At 36.5% G+C, this 27,872-nt stretch overlaps 3 protein-coding genes and 2 pseudogenes across 5 annotated transcripts; 1 reads left to right on the forward strand and 4 right to left on the reverse strand.

Moving 5' to 3' along the window:
- Window positions 1–1,469: 1,469 nt before the first annotated feature.
- Window positions 1,470–8,100, forward strand: LOC21394761 (annotated as a pseudogene).
- LOC21394762 (zinc finger SWIM domain-containing protein 7) lies at window positions 8,096–9,656 on the reverse strand. 3 transcript variants are annotated; one of them, XM_024167384.1, is made up of 6 exons: window positions 9,576–9,656; window positions 9,328–9,404; window positions 9,172–9,193; window positions 8,965–9,070; window positions 8,449–8,556; window positions 8,096–8,349 (listed from the first exon to the last, which is right to left on the reverse strand). In XM_024167384.1, exons 2-6 carry the CDS (start codon window positions 9,386–9,388, stop codon window positions 8,248–8,250), a joined length of 399 nt encoding a protein of 132 aa, XP_024023152.1. In that variant the 5' UTR covers window positions 9,389–9,404; window positions 9,576–9,656; the 3' UTR covers window positions 8,096–8,247. The 3 variants fall into 3 exon arrangements, with proteins under 3 accessions (XP_024023152.1, XP_024023151.1, XP_024023153.1); XM_024167383.1 differs by having other exon boundaries at window positions 9,328–9,408; window positions 9,576–9,627; XM_024167385.1 differs by lacking the exon at window positions 9,576–9,656 and having other exon boundaries at window positions 8,473–8,556; window positions 9,328–9,567.
- Window positions 9,657–14,159: 4,503 nt separating this feature from the next.
- LOC21394763 (probable protein phosphatase 2C 63) lies at window positions 14,160–16,989 on the reverse strand. Its single transcript, XM_010100774.2, has 4 exons — window positions 16,515–16,989; window positions 15,866–16,242; window positions 15,033–15,269; window positions 14,160–14,689 (listed from the first exon to the last, which is right to left on the reverse strand). The coding sequence occupies exons 1-4, from the start codon at window positions 16,798–16,800 to the stop codon at window positions 14,429–14,431; spliced, it is 1,161 nt and encodes a 386-aa protein (XP_010099076.1). The 5' UTR covers window positions 16,801–16,989; the 3' UTR covers window positions 14,160–14,428.
- A 2,116-nt stretch (window positions 16,990–19,105) lies between these two features.
- Window positions 19,106–21,699, reverse strand: LOC21394764 (probable E3 ubiquitin-protein ligase RHY1A). Its single transcript, XM_010100775.2, has 3 exons — window positions 21,250–21,699; window positions 20,327–20,514; window positions 19,106–19,770 (listed from the first exon to the last, which is right to left on the reverse strand). Exons 1-3 carry the CDS (start codon window positions 21,496–21,498, stop codon window positions 19,293–19,295), a joined length of 915 nt encoding a protein of 304 aa, XP_010099077.1. The 5' UTR covers window positions 21,499–21,699; the 3' UTR covers window positions 19,106–19,292.
- LOC112092113 lies at window positions 19,976–20,092 on the reverse strand (annotated as a pseudogene).
- Window positions 21,700–27,872: the final 6,173 nt, after the last annotated feature.

The raw sequence follows: 27,872 nt of genomic DNA on the forward strand, positions 1-27,872 counted from the left end.
TAATCTGCATGACTTTCTCCACCGGCCTCACTACCTACTCTGCATGCATTTAATGCACGTCAAATCATGGCACGATCATACTTCAACCTGAACGTGGGTGGATTCGTTGCCTTCGACTCCCTGGAAGCGCTCTTCGTTCATGGCCAGTGGAGCATTCGTCTTCATGGTGTGGCTCTTGTTCCTTCTAGTCAATTCTTTGAACGAGGATACTTGACCGCTAAGGGTCGACGTTCATCCGATGCGCTCTACCGCTACTCCGTATCTTTCTTAAATTAGTTTATCATTCGATCATGCCACGTGGCGCTCAGTCGTTGCTTCGTGTGGGGCTTAATATTTTATCCCACAACAGGTAGTGTCCCATATGCCCAACTACCCTAGATGTTCCCTTTTATGATATTAAAAAAAATAAACTTATCAGTATTGTCTTTAAATGTCAAATTTTATCATAATAACATTAAAAAAGTGCATTATAATAAAATAGATTAAGGAAAAGTAGTTATAGATGAAGTCTAATGGTAATTTCACACCTAACTTAATTTTTCTTTTTAACCTTAAGTTATAAAAATGGTTAAAGAAAATATGTGCATCCAAGGTATTCTAATTAAAATCAGCATTTGCATGTGAAAGAGGTCAAGTCGCAAGGAAAGATCTAGAAGAAGCTCGAGATCGAGATCGATAGGTTGATGTTCATGTTGAATCAACACATGAACAACTTCATAAATTTTTAACTCATGAGATTTCACCAATTTGATCTCTCAAAGAAAGGAGCCAACATTTCTCCCAAAAAAAAAGCTAAGTATTAGTTGGATATCTATTTTTGTAAAGTTTATATTTCAATTGATTCAAAAAGGTTATCTCATAATTTTCCTAATCTCTTAATTGCTTTACTAAGAAGGCTACTATATCTTAATATCTATTTTATTTCAATTTTTTTTCGTTTAGTCAATTTTTAAACTACACTGAACTACTCGATAAATTTATCATTTACTTGGATAAATCACTTATTTACTGGGGAAATAAATAAATAAGTAAATAAATCTCACGAGCCATTAACTTCCAAAGTTAATATCACGGGTCATGGTCTAAGCGTCACTGGCAGCATATTTGACATCCAATTTGGCATTAGCAAACGAAAATTGCGGCAGCCAAATTATCTTCTTTACAGTTCCCAATTTCATGACCTTCAACATTTTGTCCGATGTGCCATGTCGTTTGCAAGATTCCCTTCCTTTCTTTTCCCTAGAAGACCCTCAACACTAAATAAAATCATTTCAGATTATGATATATCCATAAAAAGGAGGAAGAAAAAATAGAACCCATATGGCCGTAGACCGTATCTGTTATATTTATTATTTTGGACTAAAAGTCTAGGCTGTCAGTGTCACGCAATCTGTCCTGTAATGAAACATTGAAAACTCTAGTGCATAAAGTCACACGATATTATCCAATTCATTTCTGTCATTCTCTTGACAAACAAAGGCACAACAAGAATGAGTTGGTGGTGGGCAGGAGCTATTGGAGCTGCAAAGGCAAGTTCCTTGACCAAATCCTAATTATCACTTTTGCGAGTATTTTTTTTCCCTTTTCTGTAGAATATTGTTTTAGACGTTACAACTTTATCAAATTCTATCGACTCAATCTGAATCTTACGAGTCTTTTAAATCTAACATTCAGAAATACTAACGATGACAGAAAAAACGCGAATATAATGATGACGCGCCCCCCAAGTACCAGAGCGTGGCGCTCGTCGTCGGAGTCACCGGCATAGTCGGCAACAGCCTGGCTGAGATCCTCCCTCTCTCCGACACCCCCGGCGGGCCCTGGAAGGTGTATGGGGTTGCTCGCCGCCCGCAGCCCTCATGGGAATGCCGATCACCCCATCACTTATATCCAATGCGACGTCTCTGATCCGCAGCAGACCAAAGACCATCTCTCCAAGCTCACTGATGTCACCCACATCTTCTATGTCACATGGTCAAGCCAACCAACGGAAGCCGAGAATTGCTCCGTCAACGGCGCAATGCTGAGGAACGTTCTAGAAGCCGTCATTCCTCACGCGCCGAACCTCCAACACATATGCTTGCAAACCGGGCGTAAGCATTACATCGGCCCGTTTGAGCTGCTGGGGAAGGTTGAGCCTCATGAGCCTCCATTTCATGAGGATCTTCCAAGGCTTGACGCGCCGAATTTCTACTACGTTCAAGAGGATATCTTGGTGGAGGAGGTGAAGAAGAAGGAGGGCTTGACATGGTCCGTGCATAGGCCTGGTGTGATCTTCGGGTTTTCGCCTTCTAGTTTGATGAATATCATTGGAAGTTTGTGCGTTTACGCCGCGATTTGTAAACATGAAGGGTTGAAACTGAGGATTCCAGGGACTCGGGAGGGACGAGAGGCATACTGGGACGTCTCCGACGCTGACCTGATTGCCGAGCACCAGATATGGGCGGCTGTCGACACGTATGCGAAGAACGAGGCGTTTAATTGCAGCAATGGGGATGTGTTCAAGTGGAAGCATATGTGGAAGGTGTTGGCTGAGCAGTTTGAGTTGGAGGACGAGGAATTTGAAGATGACGGGGATAGCTTGACATTGGTGGAGATGATGAAGGATAAAGGTGAAGTCTGGGATCAGATTGTGAAGGAAAATGGTCTCGTCCCTACCAATTTGGAAGAAGTTGGGAATTTTTGGCTTGCAGATTTGGTTCTCACTCTTGGTACAACATTGGATAGCATGAACAAGAGCAAAGAGTATGGTTTTTTGGGGTTCAGAAATTCCAAGTCCTCGTTCATTTCTTGGATTAATAAGATGAAATCTTACAAGATTGTTCCTTGATTTTGGATAAACGCGTGAGTAGTGGATTTCTTCTGTGTACTCTATGTTTGGCCGTCATAGTTGGTTATCCTTTTTGTTTCTGTACTCAGAATAAGACTTTGTTTGTAGCAACTGGCTATAGAAGAAATATTTGCGCAAATGTTATATTTCTCCCATGTTATAATTTCCCTGATAGCAAGTAACAACTAGAAATATCTCCTTTTCCCAATAAATACTGACATTTCAACAAATGAGAAGGTGTGGGCTCTTGGTGAAAATGACTTGATAAAAAAGTTGTATCAGTGAAATAATGTTCTAAAAAGTTTAATTTGCAAAATGACTCCGCGTGACTAAGTGGTCGTTCAGTGTAAAAAACTATAGAAGGTCATTTTTGCCGATTTTACTTCGTTGGATAGTCATCTAACAAATTTCTCTACAAAGTTCCAAAGTTGGGTTTGTAGAAAACAAATGTACTAGAGCTCGGAAAGTAACAAAGCTAGCTGCTCATCAAACACTTCAAATTCAATGCATGATCTGAGTGCAGCAGCAAGTCTTGCAGCTAATTGATGCTTACGAAATACAATAAGGAAAATGGAACAAAGACATATGAAAGTATTAGGAAGAGAGACAAGAATATTTGTAATTATTCAAGTAGTAAGCACAAGAGGAATCTCACACAAAGCTGCTCTCCTTTGCTCACAATGTCACAGAAAAATGAACCTGGAGATTATGAAGAGTAACATGTCGGATTATAAGACATAATCTAGTAGATTATGATTGGCAACTGGCAATCGACACGGGCCCAAATACAACCTGCCATTTTTGTTGAAAATAAAAAAAATAATATGACAGATTATGAAGCATAATTTAGCAGATTATTTACGACGTTATAACAGCTGGAACTTGAGACATCTCATTTTTAAAAAAATAAAAAAAATAATTTGGCCTATTATGAAACATAATCTGTCAAATTATGGTCAGCGACTAATGCCGGAGGCAAAACAACCTTTTATTTTTTTGTTGTTGAAAATGATATAATAATTTGACATTTTTAAAGCATAATCTGACGTATTATGAATAACGGTTGGTATTAGCGCCTATTGCTAGAGTCAGAGACAACATCTCATTTTATGGTTGAAAATAAAAAAAATAAACTGACAGATTATGAATCATAATCTGGTAGATTATGACCAATAACCGATGCCAACTGCTAATGCCGGAGTTAGTGACCACATCTTATTTTTTTGGTTGAAAATATAAAATGTTCTAGCAGACTATGAAGTATAATCTGGTAGTTTGTCATAATCTGGCAAATAATGACCATTGCCGGTGATCGACCTGCGGCTGGTGATCGATGGCCAGCGTTAGTGACTACGAATTGCCTCATGGCGTCATCTAGCAATTTCTCAATGGTAATCTTATAAATTACCTTTTTGACTATTAAGGGTAATTTTAGTAAGGGAGAAAGATGGAAATAGGTTAAGACTTGAGATGAATTAAAATTAATAGGCCAATAGTTTACATAAGTTAATAAATAGGCTAAATTATTGTTTTTGTCCATAACTTATTTGGTTATGAACCATAACTTGACAAGTTATTGTCCATTTTTGTCCATAACTTGTCTGGCTATGAACCATAACTTAACAAGTTTGTCCATAACTTATCTAATTATGAACTATAACTTGACAAGTTATGCTCTATTAATTTCTATAACTAAAAGTTGGCATATATACTTTCTTAAGCTTTTCATATTGACCTATTTTTTACTATTTCCATTTTAGTAATACATATCCGGGCCTTCGACTGGTTTTAGTCTAGTAAAAATTGCACAATATGACTTTTTTTCAAGGTTGAATTAAAATGTAGCTGACTTTTACAAATATCACATGTATAGCTTATTTTTTGAACTACATTTATTGGCAACTTTGAAATGCCCCTTTAAATTGATTTTGTTCGACGTTTTTTTATTTTGAGAAATTTTTGCTCCGCATGTTTATCTATAACCAACTTCCCTATTTTCTCTTAGTTAAATTGCTAAAAAAAATGATCCAACTAATTCATTGATCGGCTATTTCTTGATTCTTAGAGACAACCAAGCATTATCTACATACATTATCTACAAGGAATATTGAATATACAAAATCTGAAAACAATCAAACTAATGACTATGTGATTTGTTGATGCGGATCTGGTGGAGCAACTTCAGAGAATAACTTAGATTTATTTAAAATTGTATTTGTATTAAATGAGCGTTTGCAATTAAAAAAAAATACTATTGATATGAATATCTCGTGTGTGTATATATGATATGAATATATTAGTACCCAACAATTGTGGATATTTCAATTAAAAAAGCTAAACATCTGATAAGTACTAGTTTTAAATCTTTTTAACTAATGACAGTTAAAAATACTTGATAATGTCATTAATTTAATAAGTTGTATTTTAGTGATATGATATGGTGTATTATTAAACAAAATAATGTTATTAATTTAATGCGTATGCATTTTAATGATATGATATATTGTATTGTTAAACAAAATAAATGATAGGATATTGTTAAAATTGACGAGATGTATTTAAGTGATAGGATATAGTGTATTGTTAAACAAAATAATGTCATTAATTTAATGAGCAAGTATTTTAATGATAGGATATTGTGTATTGTTAAACAAAATAAGTAAAGAGAGAGAGAGAGTTAGAGAGAGTGAGAAGGTTCTTGGAGAGCAGAAGTTGGCCGGAACTCTGGCACCGTCTCCGGGCACGTCGCCGGACTCCTGACCGTTCCCCCGACTCGTCTCGTCGTGGGCTTCTCGTTGGTGTTGGTGTACGGTGTGGTCCGGTTAGAATTTTTTGTATGCCGTGTATATGTTCTCTTTCTGTGGGTTTTGATGATTTGCTCCTCCAACGCTTGACAATTTATGTTGAAGAGAGAGGTTTTCTCTAGTCGAGTTTTAGTTCTAAGTTTCTACAATTAAAAGCTCTCAAAAAATATCACGTCTAACTTTTTTTGCTACAGTTAAAAGCTTTTTAAAAATGTCACATCTCAACTTGAATTGAAAACAAACGAATGAGACCTAAGTAAATCTAAGATTCATCCGGATTAATTTCACGACCAAATTTAATAAATCCGAGCTTTATTCGGATTTACATTTATTTTGATATATTCAGAATTTAATCTTGTACTGCCCCAAGTAATATACGTCTTTTATTGATGTTTACTAATTTTTATTTACTGAATAATATTCTTCTTTTAGTTAATAAACCATTTTTATCTTACAAATTTAACTTTACAATTACAAATGCTGTTTATTTGTCCACCGAATAATTTCTCCCCTAATATACAATACATTAGTAGGATACGCAAGCTAACTCATCCGCTTATATTTACGACTAAAGTCTAAATTGTCAATGTCCTGCATTGGAACGTTGAGTACTCTAGTGCATAAAGTCGCAAGATATCATCTGTTATATTTATTTTTTGCGATTAAAGTCTAGGTTGTCACTGTTCTATTGATTTTGAAACATTAAGAAGTGCTCTAGTGCATAAAGTCACAAGATATTATCCTTAATTCATTTGTGTCATTCCCTGCACAGAAACAAGTAGAACAATAATGAGTTGGTGGTTGGCAGGAGCTATTCGAGCTGCAAAGGTAAGTCCCGTAACCAATCCTAATTTTCACTTTCTGATGATTTGTTTTCTTTTTATATGATACTATTTTAAGAGACATCTTTAGCAGATTCTCTCGCAATAACCTGATTTTTATAACTTTGTTAGATCTAACATTTAAAAATATGTACAATTATAATGACCATCTAACTATAGCCACCTTGACAGAAAAAGCGCGAATATGACTACGCGCCTTCCGAGTACCAGAGCGTGGCGCTCGTCGTCGGAGTCACCGGCATAGTCGGCAACAGCCTGGCTGAGATCCTCCCTCTCTCCGACACCCCCGGCGGGCCCTGGAAGGTGTATGGGGTTGCCCGCCGCCCGCAGCCCTCATAGAATGCCGATCACCCCATCACTTATATCCAATGCGACGTCTCTGATCCGCAGCAGACCAAAGACCATCTCTCCAAGCTCACCGATGTCACCCACATCTTCTATGTCACATGGTCAAGCCAGCCAACTGAAGCCGAGAATTGCTCCGTCAACGGCGCAATGCTGGGGAACGTTCTAGAAGCCGTCATTCCTCACGCGCCGAACCTCCAACACATATGCTTGCAAACCGGACGTAAGCATTACATCGGCCCGTTTGAGCTGCTGGGAAAGGTTGAGCCTCATGAGCCTCCATTTCATGAGGATCTTCCAAGGCTTGACGCGCCGAATTTCTACTACGTTCAAGAGGATATCTTGGTGGAGGAGGTGAAGAAGAAGGAGGGCTTGACATGGTCCGTGCATAGGCCTGGTGTGATCTTCGGGTTTTCGCCTTCTAGCTTGATGAATATCATTGGAAGTTTGTGTGTTTACGCCGCGATTTGTAAACATGAAGGCATGAAACTGAGGATTCCAGGGACTCGGGAGGGACGAGAGGCATACTTGGACGCCTCCGATGCCGACCTGATTGCCGAGCACCAGATATGGGCGGCTGTCGACACGTATGCGAAGAACGAGGCGTTTAATTGCAGCAATGGGGATGTGTTCAAGTGGAAGCATATGTGGAAGGTGTTGACTGAGCAGTTTGAGTTGGAGTATGAGGAATTTGAAGATGATGGGGATAGCTTGACATTGGTGGAGATGATGAAGGATAAAGGTGAAGTTTGGGATCAGATTGTGAAGGAAAATGGTCTCGTCCCTACCAATTTGGAAGAAGTTGGGAATTTTTGGTTCGCAGATTTGGTTCTCACTCTTGGTACAACATTGGATAGCATGAACAAGAGCAAAGAGTATGGTTTTGTGGGGTTCAGAAATTCTAAGTCCTCGTTCATTTCTTGGATTGATAAGATGAAATCTTACAAGATTGTTCCTTGATTTTCATTTATTAGTAGTGGATTTCATTTTGTGTACTTTGTGTTTGACAGTCATGATTGTTTTTCCTTTGTTGCTGTACTCTGAATAAGACTTCTTGGTATCAACTGGCTGAACAAGCAATATTTTTTAGCAAATGGTTATATTTCTCTCAGGGCATAATAATAAGCATTGAGCAAAATCTCCCTCATTTTCCCAATACATGCTGACATTTCAACTAATGGGAAAGTGCTTATACTTGCATAAGAAGAGACTAAAGCCCCGTTCTTTTCACAATTTGAATCAAAACTCAAAACTTTTTGTTACAGTATTCTCGCACGAAAAATCAATTTCAACTTTTTTACTTATGTTTTCTCTCACATAAATTCACTTTTCAACTCATGATCTCAACTCAAACCCACAAAAAGGAAGGGCCATAAATGAATTCTAGCTACATAATTCCAAAGTTGGGTTTGTCACAAAAGATATGTTAGAGCTTGGAAAGTAAGAAAGCTAGCTCCTCATCAGACACCTCAACTTCAATGCATGATCTGAGTGAAGCAGCAAGTCTAGCAGCTAATTGATGCTTACACTGAAGAAAAAGGAAAATGGAACATAGACAGATGAAGGTATTAAGAAGAGAGAAGAATATTTGTAATTATTCAAGTAATATGCACAAGAAGAATCTCACACAAAGCTGCTCTCCTTTGCTCACAATGTCATAGAAAAATGAATAGCAGGCACAAAAGTGCTCTGGGAAGCAAAAGTACTCTTCCTTTCTCTTGGATTCTCCCACAACCTAATAACCAAACAAACACAAGTGGAACCCATAATTAGCTGTATGATTAAACATAGGCTAAGATTATTTCTCCACCTTTTGATGAGTCCAATAATTGGCCTGGTTTTCTTATATTGAGAGGGCGCCATTTTTACTTTTTACGATTACAAAATTGGTAAGAGAAAAAAAAATAATAATAATAAAAGAAGATAGTGAGTGTGAGACGTGTGGACTTTCTCTTATAATCTGCTTCATCGGTAATTAAAAATGGACGTAACTCTCATATTAAGGATCAACCAGTATAACTTTTGCGTGTGCATATTTGTTTGTTTTCTGCAATTGATCGTTTTCATTAGTAAAGAGATAAGGCGTCTACTTCTTTAACAAGACAATCAATAAGAGAAACGGATAATACAAATAAAGAATAACCTGAAAGATGGAACGGCCACTAGGCTGTCCTGAAATCCTCTTGACACACTTTTGATCAACAATCCTAGTTGCTCGCTCAAAGTTCTTCCCAAACAAGAAATTTAAACTGAATTTTGTGGAAACCCAAAAAACTAGTATCAAAACTCATCTGAACCCAACTTAAAACAAAAGTTAAAAAAAAAAAAAAAGGGAGATGCTTTTACTCACATGGAGTACTGATATTCTGTCACTGTGTCCCATTTTCAAGTATTTTCCGCTCATCAAAACCAAAGAAAAAAAAAAGACATATAATTTACATATGTACAAAAACTAGAGGAAAATACTAATTTTGTCTGAGAATAAGAAAGTGAAAACAAAGAGTACCTGAATGAGTTGATTCAATTTCCTTCCACACTGTATCTGCCACCAAACGACAAGGGCCCATTCTGTTTCGAATACACCTTTCTTGACCAAGAAGAAGAAGAAAGAAATTTCATGTCATTGGGTAAAAAACTATGAGGAAACCAGTTTGGCGAATAAAAATTCAAGAAGAACACGAACACGATAACAATATTTTGGCGAAAAGAAAAATATCTTCGAGAATAAAAGGAGCCGAAGACTTGGGAAGTTACCTACGAAAGGCAAGCGACCGGGTAGAAACCCATTAAAGAAGAGGCGAAGAAGATCCGATTTCCGGTTGTCGAGGAGGAAAATTGGGCCTTTGTATAAATAGACTAAGTAAAAAGTATTTTTAAGTAAATAATCAAAAAAAAAATAAATTGAGTAAATAGGTCAACTTCTATATCAGCTATTTCACGTCATCAATAACCGACCGACCAGACTAATAACAGACTAAGAACTGACCGACCAGACCAATAACTGACCGAACAGACCAATAACCGACCACCAGACCAAGAACAAACCATTAACCGACCAAACAGACCAATAACCGACCATTAGACTAAGAACAGACCGAACAGACCAAAAACAGACCAAGAATCGACCACTAGACCAAGAACAGACCAAGAACCGACCAAGAACCGACCACCAAACTAAGAACAGACCAAGAACCGACCGACCAGACCAAGAATATACCAAGAACAGACCAATAACAAACTCTAATAAAACATTAAAAACATACATTTTTACATATTTTTTGATTTTTTGGGTATTAATAACCATTGTAATTTATAAAAGAGAAAAAAAAAATTTGGTAAAAAAAGAAAAAACCAAGAACAGACCAAAATGTTCTTGGTTGTTCTTGGTTTTTTCATTTTTTACCAATTTTTTTTTCTCTTTTATAAATTAAATATATATCCAATCTTCGGGACTAGTTCGAAGCTTTCCAAAAAAAACATCATTGTCTATTCTTGGTCAAGTGTTGTCGGTTCTTGGTTTGTTCTTGGTTTTTTAATTTTTTACCAATTTTTTTTCTCTTTTATAAATTAAATGTCTCTCCAATCTTCGGGACTAGTTCGAAGCTTTCCAAAAAAAAAATCATTGTCTATTCTTGGTCAAGTGTTGTCGGTTCTTGGTTTGTTCTTGGTTTTTTAATTTTTTACCAATTTTTTTTTCTCTTTTATAAATTAAATGTCTCTCCAATCTTCGGGACTAGTTCGAAGCTTTCCAAAAAAAAAAAACATCATTATTTATTCTTGGTCAAGTGTTGTAGGTTCTTGGTCTGTTCTTGGTTTTTTCTTTTTTTACCAAATTTTTTTTCTCTTTTATAAATTACAATGGTTATTAATACCCAAAAAATCAAAAAATATGTAAAAATGTATGTTTTTAATGTTTTATTAGAGTTTGTTATTGGTCTGTTCTTGGTATGTTCTTTGTATGGTCGGTCGGTTCTTAGTCTATTCTTGGTCTGGTGGTCGGTTCTTGGTCTGTTCTTGGTCTGGTGGTTGGTTCTTGGTCTGGTCTTGGTATGGTGGTGGGTTCTTAGTTTGTTCTTGGTCTGGTGGTTGGTTCTTGGGCTGTTCTTGGTCTGGTGGTCGGTTCTTGGTCTGTTCTTAGTCTATTCTTGGTCTGGTGGTCAGTTCTTGGTATGTTCGGTCGGTTAATGGTCTGCTCTTGGTCTGGTGGTTGGTTCTTGGTCTGTTTGGTCAGTTATTGGTCTGTTCTTAATGCGTTTTGTTCTGTTCAGTTGGTTATTGGTATGTTCTTGGTCTGTTTTGAAAAAAATAAAACAAGAATAAAACCTTAATGTTAATTCAGAGAATAAAATCTTAGTGTTACTGAGGGAGAGCAGGTTATGTTGCCTCGTCGACTTGAGTTCTGAAAATAGTCATCTTAGTTGAGGAAGAAGAGCTATTTTGTGATGCCATTTCAGTTGTGGTCTGGAGGCGTGGGTGTTCTGGTCGGGTCGGCATTCGGAGGGTCGGTGGAAATGGTCGGTCGGCATTGGGGTTGGTCAGTCTACGTTCGAGAGGGTCATGTCGGAGTTCTGGAGGGTCGGTCGGTGTTCAGGATGGTCAGTCGGTGTTCGTGAGGATCAGTCGGTGTTTGGGGAAGGACGGTCGGCGTTGGGGTGGAAATGGTCGGTCAGCATTGGGTTGGTCGGTCGGCATTCGAGAGGGTCGGGTCAGAGTTCTAGAGGGTCGGTCGACATTCAGGATGGTCGGTTGGTGTTCGTGAGGATCGGTCGGCGTTTGGGGAAGGTCAGTCAGCGTTGGGGTGGTCGGTGAGAACCAGAGGAGAGAGAGAGGAAAGGGGGTATGGGCATGGAAGGAAAAAGAAAAAAAAAAAAAGAAAGAAAAAGGGTCGGTCGGGGTGAGGGTTTGTTCAGTTTTGAGAGAGAGAAAATTAAAATGTACACATAGATTAAAATGGAGACCATTTTTTAACACGTAAGATACACGTCAATGGTTTTTTGTTATGAAAAAAATGGTCTAGATCCCCAATTTCTATTTTCTTCCGGTCTCTTTCATCAAAATTTCTCAGGAAAATTGCGAGACGAGGATGACTTTTGTTTGACTTTTTTTGTCGGTAAATTTAAGAATTAGTACAGGACTCGTTCATTTCTCTCGTTCGATTCTAAAATTCAAGTTTTGTTATAATAAAAAGCTCTAAAAAGCAGTCACATTTAATTTTTTTATTACAGTAAAAAATTATCGCATAAACTTACATTTCAACCCAAATTAACGAACTAAACAGACCCATAATTAATCTTAAATTATTAAAAAGATAATAATTTGATTTTTTGATCATGTTTAGTTTCTATACTTGAATTTAATTCTGTTACAATATTTTTCATCTTATAAAGAATTTAAATTTAAAATTTTATTTTTTTACAAAATTTTCGTCAATAAATCAGAATTACTGATTTAAACGCATGAAACAAAATAACACTTAATATTTATAAATAATTGATGCAAAGTAATTATTGAACACAAAATATAAATTTTTCCATTTTTGGACAAAATGAGACTAGTTGAATGCAAAGAGTGATAATAATAGTGACATTAATATTTTTCATTTTTCAATGGGCAGAGCTTCGTCTTTTTTGTTTTTTGTTTAACTTTTTATGATTTTTTTTTTACTTTTAAATTTTATTTTATTTTATTTTTATTTTATTTTTACTTTTTTACTAAAAACTCATCTGCAGTTAAGTTATTACACCATGTTTTTTACTTTTTTCCCTGTTTTGTTTTTATTAAAATAATTTCTTTTAAATGAGGCCTCACTTATTTTTTTTTTTTCCTACTAAAAGTCCCTTTGCGGTATAATTCTTTTTCAATGTGCTCTTTTTTCTCCTCTCCTGCTCATACTAAAATAAATTTTAAAATGTGTCTACTTAATTTTTTTTCTTCTATAATCCTTATTATATCAAAAGTGAAGTTTCTATACAAATTTTTTGGTATTAGACTACAATGTACTAAAAACAATTTTTTATTAAACTGTCGCTTTTTAACGTTTTATTCACATAATATTTTGAACTATTATTTTATAATAAATACTAATTCTCTAATTTGTTATTTGTTAATATTTCTTTAATATGTCTTTATTTAAACATTTTCATGGAACCCTTTCAAGTACTATTTTTCATATGCATCATATAATTAATTCTATGCCTAATTTGCCCGCTAATGTAATTGTATTTCTACATGTTCTACTTCTCTATACATGTGTAATATTCACTTAAAAATGCATGTTTTTATTGGAACGTTATACATAACACATATAAAAGAGTCAATCGTCTCCCTCTTATAAATAATTACTTTAAACGCCTTTTTCTTGCAGCCGTTTCAAATACTATTTTCTTATATGTACCTTAATTAATTTGCTCTATAATTTTTCTACTTGAAATATTTTGTTTGAACCTAACCATATAGAAGAGGCAATATGTTCTACTGCTAAGTGTTTGAAATCGAAACGAATTCTTTTCGATGAAATATATAAATTTTTTAAATAAACTCAAGATGCTTAAATTCATGTATAAATCAATTCTTTATTATGCAACAAAATATACAACACTTACACAGTAACACGTGTGAAGTATATTACCAAACTAATAACAAACAAAAGTCTCATAATTAACTCCAAATTTAAACAATACAATATTAAATCCTTAAAATTCAATCCAAAAACAAAGACGGATCATTTTTACTAAATTAAAAAGAAAAAGAACTAAAACAGTTCTGTATTTATTTCCTAGTTAAAAAAAAAAAAAAAAAAATCGATATAGGGTGAGCGAGTTTCACATTTCAACAGCAATTCACTAGTGCAAAGTTCAAACACCTGAGAGCCGGCTTTGCCAAGACATAATCATTAGTTGTGTTTCTTCATTTCTTCAAATAAAAATCATTAATCATTTACTTCTTTCGTTTTTTAGACTGAAGGTGGCCTTTTGACAAAGAATTACTTGTATGGACTTGATAGGATTGTTTTACATAGTGTATACTCAATGTTGGATACATTCAAATAAAGGATGTAAAAGAAACGTGGCAACTGAATTAAGCTGCGAGTTTGCCAGCCAATTTGTTCCCACATCCATTTTGTATATTCTTGTACGCTTGTAATTCATTGATTCATACTGAGTCTAGTTTATATATTACATTCGGGAGATTAACTTTTAATTTCCATTAGATTAAATTGCTGAATTGTCAACAAACACAATATAGTGATATACCATAACTTGATCGGGGATAAGATGACGAACAGAAGAACATAACGCGCGCGATACAAAACATTTTTTTTTTCCAAGCATAAGCATGTAAATAACCCTCAATTTCAGAAAAGAATGACAACCCAGTAACCTCTGATTGATAAAATCTGTAAATTGCAATAAATACCGACCAGTCAGCATCTATTTTAATGACTCGGATATCTACATGATTTTGTGTGTTTGTCTTTCGTTTTTGTTTTTTGTAATGCCCATATAACCATCCATCCAGAGGACGACCCTCATATTCTATAAATTATTGGTAACAAAAAGACCTTTCCCCAAAAATGTCAATTTCACCCTTCCAAGGATTTTCTTGGTTCAGGAGAACAAATCTTCTTCCGATGCATCGGCACTCATTGAGTAGATGTCAACTGGTGCAGTTGTGCAGCCAACAGAATGCTGTTTAAATCTACGCTTTGAGGAGCTTTCATGGTGATCAAGAAACACTACCACGACGGTGATATCGTCATGGAAATGGCGCCTTATTCCTCTGTCGATTTTCTTTATGTCATCGTATCTCATCTCCCTCTTCTTAGCAGCCTCTTGAATAGCAGTTCTTACCAATCTCTTTGCTATTCCCTGCAAATGGTTAAACAATTGAAATCATCATCAATGACAGAGTAAAATTGACCATAATTTAAAGGATAATAATCAAAACTACCTGCCGTGAAATTTAGTGAAATGCTACGTTCTTCCTTGTGTTTCCAGAATTGTAACAAAAATCTCCCCAAATCGTTGGATAATTTTAGCACAATTTATAAAACGCAAGTAATAGGTGCAACATTACTAAAGAACATAAAGGGGAACTTAGCATTTCAACAAAACACAGTGGGAAGTTTTTATTATCATCCGTAATTTAAGTTCCTGCTACAAAAACAAATAGAAGATTAGCATGACAAATAAGAGAAAAGAAGACACTCACAGCTCTTGGGTATTTAGAAACAATCTCCACCACCGCCTGATCGCTTAACTGTTCCCAGAGGCCATCTGATGCAAAGATCAGGAACAAATCCTGCGGTCTAAGCTCTCTTATAAGGATTGAGGGTTCTGCCGTCATCACTGGTCGCTTTAGAGGAACAGGGTTTCCAAATTGCTGGAAAATTGGATCTCTGATAAACTCAGGCTTCTTCAGATATACATCACCAATAGATCTTGACACCTAAACAAACGAAAGTGGTTTACAACACTCCCTCTCATCACATTAATCAACTCGAAAAATCACCCAATCCTGGACTTGAAGGAAAATAGCCAGACAATGAACACCAAGAAACAAAAAGACAAACCCCTGCTTCAGATGAGTCTTTGTGTAACAAGACAAGACACTTCTGACTTATCTGCAATAGATGCTGACCCAGGAATCGAAGCATAAAGATCCTTGGAAGAGTTTACAAAAACAAATTTTGAATAGAAGTTTATTATTTCTTTTATGTGTTTTGTGATTTGTAATAAACTAAGTTCACATGTTGAATATTACAACATATTTATGAATTTTCTTTAATTTTATGCTTCTTTTTTTTTTTTTTTTCATTTGAGGCTTACAACTCGATCCGCCTCAAAGCTTACATGATGCCTCGATTAGTCAAAACGCCACATTTCCCGATTAAGCCTTTTTAAGCATTGGTTTACCAAGTCCAGTCTCACAATCATGGTCTAACAATTGTCATGACAACGATCAAGGAGAACTAATGAACCATCTTGCAAAGCAAAACAAAATTCAATTGATGTTGCAAATCAAAGGAAGCTCAATTTCAATACCTGAATGATGCCCTTTATTCTCCAAACTCCGCGAGTATACACGACGATGTGAGAATCGTCAGGATGAAGCGCTTCAACCTCCTTCCTCACCTCCTCAACCCCCACATTATGATCAGTTGAAAGCCGCTCCGCCACCACCACCGGATTCTTCTTGGTCTCAGAGCCTTGCCGGCCGAGGACCGCCCTCGAGTCCCCGAGATTCGCCACGTAAAGAACGTCGTTTGTAATGGCACCAACAAGGCAGCACGATCCGACTGAAGCGATTTGAGGCCTTACCGGCAATGATCGCTTTACCAAACGCAAGAATTCCTCTTCAGTGGCACTAAACGCCTTCCTTATAACATCTGCTGATAATCCCCCTTGTTCTGTCGCAAACTCTGTAAGAACAAAACGACAACATTAAAGAGAATCGTCCAAGATTACACTTTTTTCAGTTTCACAAACTTCAATTTCAGAACCTTACCGAATTAAGCAAAATACCAACGCAAAATTTTTTCCAAAATTTACCAAACAAAATCCAAAATGCAAAATCATTCCCAATCAAAGAAAACCATAAACAATCATTATTCACAAAAAAAAAAAAAAAAAAAAAAAAAAAAAAAACACACACACACACACACAATTGTTTCTCGTGGGAAAAGAAAAGTACTCTGTAAATAAGGGAAGAGATGCTTGTTGACGAATCTAGAAGCTTCGGGACCGCCATGGCCGTCGTAGACGCCAACGTAGATTGCGGACGGAGACGTGAAGACCTGGCTCTGATCCTCAAGGCTGGAATTGGCCTGAGCCACCGCGATCGAGTAGTCGCCGGCGGCGTGCGATTTCAAATCCGTGTGCCACAAAAGCCCGTCCCCGCCTCCTCCTCCGCCGCCGCTTCCGCCACAGCATCGGAACCCAAAGCACCGCTCCAGCGGCCTGTAACACGATCGCAACATCACAATCTCTTATCACAACAATCTTCTTCGTCGTCTTCTTCTTCTTCTTCTTCTTCTTCTTCTTCGTGTTCTTCGTCTATGTGTTTGGTTTTGGTTTTGGGTATTGTGTTGTTTTTCTGCCCAAATAAAGTGGTTAGGTAAATGAAGAAAATTCTAGAGAGAGAAAGCGTGTGCTGAGGAGTGGTGTGAAGAGAAAGAAAAAGAAAAGGAAAGAAAAGAGAAAAGTCACCGCGTAAAGAGGAAGGAAACAGTATAAACCCACTGAAATTCAATGCTCTACCGCGTATTGTAGGGCCCGTTTAGTTAACTGATTCGAGTTTTTAATTTGAATTGATATATAATTTTATATGAGAATTTTTTACTGTAATAAAAAAATTAGATGTGATTATTTGTGAGAACTTTTTACTGTAATAAAACTCGAATTCTAAACTCGAATCAGCGAAATGAACAGGATCGTAATGTATTAAAACTTTTATCCATTAACATTACAACACAACAACAATAACATAAAACAGTGATCACAAAATGGATATCTCTTTCTTTTTTTCTTTCTTCCTCCTCAATTCTTTTGCCTTTCCTTTCCTTTTTGACTTTTATTTCGCCTTTCCTTTTCTCCTTTTCTACGTCTAATATGAAGATCATATTATGTGTATATATTTAATATGTATACGCACAATATTATTACCCCTTGTTTTTAGCACTCGCGACTCCAGAAAGGTGATTGGATTACACGGTTTTTAAAGAGTTCTTCTGTTTTACGATTCACTTTAATCGGAAAACTGTCTTGAAATTTTAATGTTGACGTCTAGAAGGGAAAGAAGGAAGACTTTTCTCTGCAGACACGCAAAGGGGTCAAAAGACCTTCCATAAAATATATAAAAGTCACAACCATTGATGTGTATTTATTGTGGATATATACATACGTGTATATCTATCTACATAAGTGTATACTTATCTATACGGTCACGATTGCTCATGGACTCTCATTGATTTTTGCTTTTCTTTCCTTCCTAATATGAGATTTACTATCTGTATATTTTGTGTATATACACCGTATTTGTAACGTTAGATATATCTGATTTTGTACCCAGCAATAATTTACTCAAGCCGTTTCATTGTCCAATCTTATAAATTTTTTATATAGATATGTGTTATAGCTGGCGTTTTGGTGTCACTTTTCATTAGACTTGACTATGATTTTTTTTTTTTTTTCTTTTTTTCAATTTCTTAGAGTGGAAGAAAATGGGAAATTACTTGAGTAATGAAAATCTACTGCCTTGCCCTTGATAGAGAATTTTATTGTCGTTTGCAATTTGGTACCATCCACGGATAATAGGAACAAACAACAAAAGGATTATTACTTATAAGAAAGAATTTCATGGATTGTCTCATACGGATGTTACAGCGCAAATTACTTTTTTTTCATCATATGGCCGGTTCTAGTTTTGGGGGACCAATAGGAAGGGAGATTACTAGCCAGTCTAGTGGAGGACATAAAAATTAATTGGTTCGTTTATTTGGTAAGCATAGTGGTGATTGTCTTGGTGGCCCTTTATTGAACAAACTTCAGTCAAACTCGTGTGATTTAGTACGTGAGTGTGTGATCTAAAGTTTAAATTTGATAGTTTTAATTCTTCTTAGTATAAGAGAGTCACATCTCCAAACCGTATAAAAAAATATTAATATTCCGTAATAACTAATAATTTAATCATATCCAGCCAAATAACTTTGCCCCTATTAGTAACTTTGGTCTTGCCTCCTCCCACGGTAGCAGACGGTCAAGCAGCCTTGCTCGCCGCCACTCAAGCAACGTTTCAAGGTGGCCAGTACATCATCTTGGACGGGGATTCAAAGAGCATCACCAACGCCATTCGTTCTAGGGGTTCAGATTCAACCTGCGAATCTTCTATCCTAGTTGACAACATATTGAGCGTTCTTGATAGTTTTACTGCTTGGTCAGTGCCTAAGATTTCAAGATGTTGTAATTGTGTAGCTCATAATGTAACTTAAGTAAATATTATGGTAAAGCCACAACTATCAAATTCAGTCCTAGTGAGTCACCAATGATTTTCACATTATATGAGCTAATAGATAACAATAAATTGATTCGTGTAAACTTGATCGTTTTCATAACAAACTAAATTTGTTTCATTTTTTTTTTACCGGAAGTTAATCTCTCACTCGTTGTTTATAAAATTAAAAAATAAAGAAAGAAAGCTGATAACTTGTAAATAAAAAAAATCATATAACCACAAAATTACAAGCTATAGTGTGCCCCAAAAGTGAAGGAAAGGACCCAAGTGAGTTGAGATGGAGAAAAAGAAAAAAATCTAATTAAATTCACATTTTGGACTAAAGAAATCGGATTGTTAAAAGACGTGGGTTCACACTTTGATTCCTAAGTTGATGTACAACATAAGAGAAGGTACAAGAACAGCATGCATAAGTTGATCAGGGAGTCCCAAAACTTTCCCTGCACTACAACACCAAAGTTAAAAGCATCTCAACTGAGACTCTGAAGTTTTCATGGTACTTTTCTCTACAATGATAACCCTTCGACAATAAGGACAGTCCCCACGAATTCGAACCCAGGGATCCAAGCAAACAGCATGGAATCGATGCTCACATGGCAAGCATATAAGCCGATCTCCCTGGAAGAAGCTCTCAAGGCATATACTGCAATCCCGGGGTGCTCTTGACACCGCGTCTTCAGTGCCAGTTTCCTCGCTGCTGAAAAGCTCCAGTTGCAAGCAATCGAGAGCCTCTTGAGTAAGACCACTCAGCTTTTTGTTCTCTCGTTGCGAGGGTTGCGGCCGTAAACTTTGGGAGCTCACGCCAATAGATGGGAAGCCATCTGTTGACCAGCCAGTTAGGTTTTCAGTCTCCCAATCACTTGCATCAAAAGGCCTTGACTCACCACCGGGCCCTATCCCACCAGCATTGATGTTAGATGCACCTCGACTGCGTGGCCTGAATAAAAATGAAAGAAAGAGGAATACACATTAGAGTTGAGCTCAGGGCCAGAGGGGCAAGAATCAAGATCAAGGACTAGAAAACTTAATGAAAGATATGACATTTTCAACAACAAACCATCATATGAAATAAAAAAATAACATGGAAAATCTTAAAACTATAAAATAAAAAAGAAATAGATATATATATATTATTTATTTTAGGGAAGCAACACGAGGCCTTCCCAGGATCACCCATCCTAGTACTACTCTCACCCAAGCACACTTAACTGTAGAGTTCTTATGGAATCCAATGCATTAGTGGCGGCATGATTGCACCGAAATGAAAAAGAAATATGAACCACCACAGCTTGGAGAAACTTGAGCTTATTCATTAGATGTTTGGAACTTGAGCCATAGCAGTGATTTTGATGAGATGCAATTTCAAAGGTTTGAAGCCACTCTTGATGAAATTTAGTGACTCAAAATGCCACGGTAATGATGAGAATTATTCTAACTTTTTAAGAACTATTTCACAAAAAATAACTTGGAATGCTATATGGTGGAAAACTGACCTGCTTCCAGATAGGGGAAGACCTCTCAACCTCTCACGAAGCCTCGCCCTCGCAAGTAGCACCGCTCCAGGTAGCCTTTCATTTGCAGTCAATGCTGGCCAGCTTGGACTGTTTAAATTTTCTGTTTCAATTAGATTACTTGGACCAAACTGGCTCGTACTTTCCTCAAGTCGAAATGCTGCCCATTCCTGAACAATGACACAATTCATGAAAAAACCGCAGAAGGTTTAAATCCAATAAAAGCAATACACCGACGAATTGATACACAATACTTACCAACGCCACATATACAAATACAAGAGACAACAAAAACAAACAAATCATGGTCTCCCTATTAAGCATAGCTACTCGTGTGTGGAAGAAGAATGTGAGTTAACAACAACCAAAAAAGAGCTCGTTACTATATAAAATGCTTCTTTAGGTGAATTGTTGGTCATATGACTTATAAGTTATAAAACGACTAATGACTCGGCTCCTGGGTACAAACAAATCCATAGAGAAACTTCATAAACATATACAAAAATTTAAAAAAAAAAAAAATGAAAACAAGTTCATGCTTAACAACACCACAACAAGTTTTTTACGGTCCTAAAAACATAAAATTTAACATCCAGAGAAACTTCAAAGTGTTTCAGATCGAAATATGCAACAAATATAGGACCTAGAAGCAGCAATATCCTTGCAAAAGCTATAATCAAATAAAAAAAATCGGCACAAACAAAAACTGACTTCTCTGTCCCAAATGCCAAATCCACTCAAATGCCCAAAATAATCCTAAATTGATTTCGAATTTCTGGCACGCCAAGCAACGCAAAACTAGAAGGTTTTAGATTTCGGAAATCTACTACAATACCCAACACATATTTTTACACAAATAAAAAAATTAAAAAAAAGGAGAATAAGAGATTAATCCTGTGGCGAACCTGATGAGAAGCACGGGGGGTGATATGGCGACCGTGCGGGTATCGCCGGAGGGGATCGCAGCCGTCGAGATCATGTCGGTGATTACCACCGCCGCCGGCGCCGGTGCTACTGTAATGGTGATTCCGGCGACTGTGAGTCGGATTATGATGGAAATTCCGGTCGGGAGGAGGAGAATCGAGCCGTAAATCGGGACTTGTTCGGCCGACTCGGGACCTCCTGTTATAGAACAGCTCGGAAGCGCTCGTCATGCACACGCAAATCTTTGCCCTAGCTAGCTAAATCGCTTCGAAATCAGATCCGAATTTATGAGAAAGCAAAGGGGAAACTCAGAGAAAGCTTCGAGGAAGACTCTGGGAAGATCAGTGGTTGGCTTCCATGGACGAAGAAGGGAACTGAGGGAGAGACCAAACAAGAGGTTTTCTCTTGCCAAGGGCGAAGCTTTTGGGATGGACTTTGGGGGCTGTGATTACGCCACGTGGTAGAGATTAGTGTATTGGATTTTGAGGCGTTGATAGAGATGAGAATTGGTGGGGTCTCATGTCTCGGAGTGGTTTGGCGATGGATATTTATTTTTGTCGGTTTTTGGATAAATGAGGAAAATGGGCGTTGCGTAATGCGGTAATGGTCACTGTTTAGTAGAGGTGACAATTCGTGTCATGTTGTGTTCGTATCTATTTTTAATTATTTTTTTAAAATTTATAGTCAATCTAAATACAATTTGTAACACAAAATTTTTTAAAAATTACAGTACGAACACGATATGACCACTTTATGAGTTGACACAACACGACCTGAAAATGACTTGTGACACGAAATTGACCTGTGAATCCGAAATTGACACAAAAATTGTATACTTTTATTTAGTTTTTTACATATTAGAAATAACTTAAAATTCATAACACACTAAATTACAATAACATCCATTGAAATTAAGCAAATAATAATATAAGATTTTGAGTATAACTATTATGATATCACAAGTTCATAATAAAATTTAAAATATGTAATGAAAAATATATGTCTTATTTAGTTTTTTACGAGTTTCGTGTCGTGTTCGGGTTAGGCGGGTCCAACCTGAAATTGATCCGTATTTTTCGTGTCAATTTCAGGTCGACTCAATTCTGACCCGAACCTCTTTTTTCTCAATCCTAACTCGTAAAATTCGTGTCATTTTCGAGTCGTGTCGTCGTGTTGTGACCCATATTGCCGGCCCTACTGATCAGTGGGATTGGATTTTGATAGCACTTGTAAATGATGACGTTTTGTTGTTGCCCAGTGGGATTTTGTTGCCTTTGGATGCTTCCCATCATATCATTCATAATCAAACTTTTGTGTTTTGATGAATTGTTCGATCAATTTTTAATTGTCAAAATCTTACAATTTAGTCTAAATTGGAAACAACATTAAGATTGATGTCAAAAATATAATGGGGTTAATTGTTGTTAGGGCTCTTTTGGTGAGGGCCTGTTGATGTGGAAGGTAAATGGCTCGTGGCCCCTTTTGGTTCGTGATGATTGTGCTCTTACCGACTGACGTGATTGAAGAGCTAATGAGGGCACTTCTTGGCGTCGATAGTGGCCGAGAGGATGCTGTTGGCCTCGGCTGAGGTAGGCTAAACCCGGATGACCCCGAGGATGATGGTATCCGAGGGCGACACCCGTTGCGGCTTCAGCTCTGAGATTGTGAAGAATTTTCTGATGGAGAGCTTCAAATGAGCATATGTGTGGGAGAGGAATGTGACGAGTTTATGGAGGAGGCTCCTAAGTGGGTAACGGAGTCATATCTCTCTGTTTGTGAATATAATGATTCTGACGGACGTAGTGTGTAGAGGGATCAAAACTTAGTCTTAGGGGGTGTTAGGCCATGGTTAAGGGCTTTCGATATTTTGGGAAGCTTTTGTTACCACTTCCAATGGGGAGATCGCCTAGAAACTTGTTTTAGAGGGACTCCCCCGGAAGTTATGGAGAATGAAATTCTCCGTCGGTCGCTCCGATAGAAACCAAGAAAAAATCAAGAGAAATCAGCCAGAAGAGGGGACTTTTGACCTCCCTTTCCCTTTTCTTTTTCCCTTTCCACTCGAGAGGCTTGAACAACAGTATTTATAGACAAGGAACGTGGTAAGGGGATGGAAGTTTTCCCTCCAACCATTTTGAACTTTGGCTGAAATCCCCCCAAAAGTCTTCGTCGGTAAGGCATTTCTAGTGTGATTTAATGATAGCTTTAATCGATCACAGAGGAAGGCTTACCAAATAGATGAATAAGTGGGTTATTGGGCAGCCAGTGGGGTTCCATGGCCGTTTTCGGTGAGATCAGAGGATGGCAGCCAAGTGGTCAAAGGTTTGCCTTCTCTTATTTGTGTATATTCTGTCTTCTTATAGTTTTTGGGGAAGATAGATTTTGTTGTTTTTTGAGGAAAAAAGTGAAGGAACGGGGAGAGAACATGCAGGTTGGGGTAAAGGGCTATCTTAGTGCACAGTATTCATGAAAGCCTAGAATTGCACAAATAGCAGCTATAAGTTTAGATAATTGGTCTTACATCGTCTAATTTCCTTCATAACCCATGTTATCCTAATTCCCTCATAGACTCAAGACCACCCCAAGTGGGCCAAGGGTCTAATTGGGCCAGATAAAATGGATCGGGTCACATTCCTTGACCTGTCAAACCACGGCCCACATAGAAGTCTCCGAAATGTGGCTTGGGTCCACATACCATATTAGGAGTTGTATTTATTAGATCTGAGGCGGGCTGATACTTTGTAAAATTTTGGGTATCAACAATTGCTTAAAATAAAATTTAGAAAAAATTTACAGAAACACAAAAATTTAAGGGGTAAAGTATAAAAAATGTGAGGCACGCATGGGTATTTTTATTACTAATTTAAACAGTGTTATTATTAATTTGGGCTAATTTGAAAGAGTTTTGACAAGTTTGAAAAGTTTACTGTCCTAAATTAAAAGTTCTGTGGCAATTTATAAAAGCACGAAAATTTAGGGAGACACGGTGAAAATTGAGAGGAGGAGGAACAATGCTTGACCGGTGTTCGAGGAACACTGTGAGTCTTCTTATTGTAAGGCGGACCCTGGGGGCATTGCTCAGTGTTCTGTTGTACTATGGCAATTGTTAAAATGTTTTGTCTAGTTAATTCACACTAATTTAAATTTAAAATTTGTTATAATAAAAATTTTTAAAAATAATTACATTTAATTTTTTTATTATAATAAAATATTTTTATATTAAATTAATATAGAGAAAGGCTACAGTCGCCGACGAACTGATTTATCCACACGTGGTAAAAGAGGGAATTAGGACTAATGGGACAGCTACGGAATTGCCTGAGACACGGCTGCAAGACAGGTAAATGTCAGCTGCAAAATACCGACTAGAACCGGTGTAGTGAAACTGTTCAAGTGGCATTGATGTAATTTAGTAGGTAGCATGGTGTTGCGGGAGACATTTCATACGGAGATAAAGAAATTTGAAAAGTGAAATGTATAGAAGAAACTTAGCATATACCAAGCGCCTAATGCTTGATTTTAATAAGATGAAAAGATTAAATCAATGTTACTTAGGGCCCGTTTAGTTCGCTGATTCGAATTTTTAATTCGAGTTGAGATGTGATTTTATGTGAGAGCTTTTTACTGTAGTAAAAAAGTTAGATGTGATTGTTTGTGAGAACTTTTTACTGTAACAAAACTCGAATTCTAAACTCAAATCAGCGAAATGAACGGGACCTTATGCTTACCCGATCAACCCTCCCAAATAGGTCTGCTTCGTGTGCACCTTCATAATCGCTTGATTGTTGCCTTCAGAATCCATGCTCTAAGATTCCCATTGTTAACGCAATTCGTAAATTGGATTAAAACAACGAAGCGGCAATCCTCCTCTCCTAATCACCTTCCTTTTGATCCCTAGCAAAATCATGTATATTTCTCCGATCCACAGCCTAGCTTTTGCGAAGAAGAGATCCACCATTTCCGCTATCGTTGGTCTGAGAGAAAATACAATCTTCTGAAGCCAACTATGTTTTCTACAAGAGCTCAACCTAAAAACGATGTGTGTTTTCCTCACAACCATCTATAAACAAAAAAGAATAAAAAATAATAATGCATTTTCTTGACCTTAACCATTCATTTTCTGCCGCACTACTACTTTCTGGATACTTCTATGAAGCAAGAAGGGGTAATCATATGGTAACATTGAAATTGAATATTGTTGCCTGCAAATGCAATAGAATCCTAGTTCTTATAGAACTAAAGGATATAATAATACTCCACACTTTTAGCTAAAGTAGCTCGAAAGATATTATAAACAATTAGATTTTTTTTTTCTTATGAAAAGTTAGAATATATACTATGTTCCTATTAAATCCAAATGATAAGGACAAGCATAATCATCAATAATTATGAGACCGAAAGAACATCATTATGGCAATGCGAAGCATATTGCATAATAACCGATACATAACATGATCAAGAGAAAAAAAAAAAAAAAAACCACTAAACAATTGGAGTTTTTACCGTAGATACTCCCTACTAATAATGCATATTTTTAAATGTTAAATTTAATTAAAATCATCTCAAAACGAAAAAAATATACAAAATTAACGGTTTCTAATACATCAATATATGATTAGTGCTGGAACTTTGGACGAACCGTCCGTGACCGCCCGAAAATACCGAGTTTTTACTCGAGCCCGAGCCCGACCAGCCCAAAAAATTCTGGCCGCCCGCCCGAGCCCGAAAATGCCCTTGAACGGGCCGCAGGCTTATATTTGGCTGCCCGAACCCGGCCGGGCCGCCCGAATAGCCCAAACTTTTTTTAATATTTTTTAATTTTTATAATTATTAAGTTAGTTTGTGTTAAAATTATATAAAAATCAAAATTAACATTCAACATACATTATTAACACAATTGAATAAATTAATCATGTATATTAATGATGTATATTAAATTCGTAATTCATGATTGTCTTGTTAAAAACCTTATCAAAAAAAACCCAATTGGAATAAAAACTTGCCAAGAAAAAAAGAGTGCAATTATTTTGTGACGAATTACAAATTTTACAAACTTACAAAGTTATACAATTACAAATACAATGTCAAAAGTAAATACATATTTACAAATTACAAATTTATAATTTAATTTGAAGCTGAAGGATCGTCTTCAAAATTAAATGTTAATCGATTAAATTCATCGATCCATTCTTAGCTTGCCGGTGAAATTGTATCCTGTAGATGTTGATCGGCCCGATCTCAATCCTTAATGCAAACCAAGGCTTCAACAATATCCCTTTGCAATGCATTCTGGCGCTCCTCAAGTATTTTTCCTGTCGTACTGAAGGCTTGTTTAGATGAAATAGTGGAGACTGTGATCGAAAATATATCCATTGGCAATCGAGTTAGGATTGGCCAAGTTAATGCCCGTGCCCTCCACCATTGAACTAAGTCAAACAATTCTGCCGTACCGTCGACTACTAAGCCTTCACTGAGGTACGCCATAAGCTCGTTGAAGCTGCCGCCGCCGCTACCACTGCCACTTGTTGACGAAGATTCACTCCTAGCTTCTGTTTGAGTTGTCTTCTTCTTCTTCTTCAACCCGAAAACATTCAAGAATGAATGCGGGTTTTCGTCTTGTTGTTGCGGTTCATGTACTCTAACAGGTACTCTAAACCTAATCTCATATTTACTATAGATCGAAAATATTTTTTCCTTTATTATTGGATATTGGTCTGAACAATTGATGCCTAAAAATTCACTTAAGTTATCTAAACTACTTTCTCAACCTTCTAATTTTAATCTAGGATCAAAAATAGTACCTAAACCATACAACAAAGGCAACTTAGACCAATATTTTATAAATTTCTTTTCCATTGAATGGATAGGAACTGCTAAGGTGAGTCCTCTCTATATTCACTAAATAAAATACTAATTCGTAAAAGTTCTCCTAAAGCTAAAGGTGATGTTGGATAATATGTTCCACTAAGTTTTAGAGTCACTTCATGAAACCTACCTAAAAATTGATACAAAACTTCGGCAATTTACCAATCATATGTGCCTATATGATTTACTCTTACTTTTGCACATATATAGTCTGTTATAGCATCCTTATAAGGGATGTATTGTTGAAGCATTATGTAAGTTAAGTTCTATCTTATAGGCATATCTAACACTAATGCTCTAAGAGGTATATTTAATGCTTGTAAGAACCTAAACTAATCTTCTTGTCTTTGGTTACTACCTTGAATCTATGCAAGACTATCTCTAATTCTTTTAATGTGATTACCCATTTCTTTTGAACCAGATTTGACAATTAAATTAATTACGTGACATGCACAACGTTGGTGGAAAATTGTACCATCACCGAATAAACTTAAATCATTTTTAAAGAACTCTTGTATTGGCACTAGCATTATCTAATATTATAGCAATTACTTTATCTCTTAATCTAAATTCATCAATTACATTTAAAATGATATTATATATTAAATCTGCATTATGTGATCTTAGAACACATTTAAAATTGAACATTCTCTTATCTAAATCAAATCCTTTAAAATAATGTCCGGTTACAGCTAAATAATCTTTATTGGCAACGGCATACTAAAATCTGCCGTTAACGCAA

Source organism: Morus notabilis, unplaced genomic scaffold, assembly GCF_000414095.1.
Source record: "Morus notabilis unplaced genomic scaffold, ASM41409v2 Scaffold28, whole genome shotgun sequence".
Classification (NCBI taxonomy): domain Eukaryota; kingdom Viridiplantae; phylum Streptophyta; class Magnoliopsida; order Rosales; family Moraceae; genus Morus; species Morus notabilis.

Coding starts and splice junctions, on each gene's coding strand:
- LOC21394762 (XM_024167384.1), bottom strand. CDS start 9,388: ATGGGCCCTTGTCGTTTGGTGGCAGATACAGTGTGGAAGGAAATTGAA. Junction 8,557..8,964: donor GTGGCCGTTCCATCTTTCAG/GTTATTCTTTAT, acceptor TTTGGTTATTAG/GTTGTGGGAGAATCCAAGAG. Junction 8,350..8,448: donor GCAAAGGAGAGCAGCTTTGT/GTGAGATTCTTC, acceptor CTTTTTCTTCAG/TGTAAGCATCAATTAGCTGC.
- LOC21394763 (XM_010100774.2), bottom strand. CDS start 16,800: ATGTTGCGATCGTGTTACAGGCCGCTGGAGCGGTGCTTTGGGTTCCGA. Junction 15,270..15,865: donor GAATAAAGGGCATCATTCAG/GTATTGAAATTG, acceptor TCGTTTGTTTAG/GTGTCAAGATCTATTGGTGA. Junction 14,690..15,032: donor TTTCTAAATACCCAAGAGCT/GTGAGTGTCTTC, acceptor AACCATTTGCAG/GGAATAGCAAAGAGATTGGT.
- LOC21394764 (XM_010100775.2), bottom strand. CDS start 21,498: ATGACGAGCGCTTCCGAGCTGTTCTATAACAGGAGGTCCCGAGTCGGC. Junction 20,515..21,249: donor CCCCCCGTGCTTCTCATCAG/GTTCGCCACAGG, acceptor GTCATTGTTCAG/GAATGGGCAGCATTTCGACT. Junction 19,771..20,326: donor CTTCCCCTATCTGGAAGCAG/GTCAGTTTTCCA, acceptor ATTTTTATTCAG/GCCACGCAGTCGAGGTGCAT.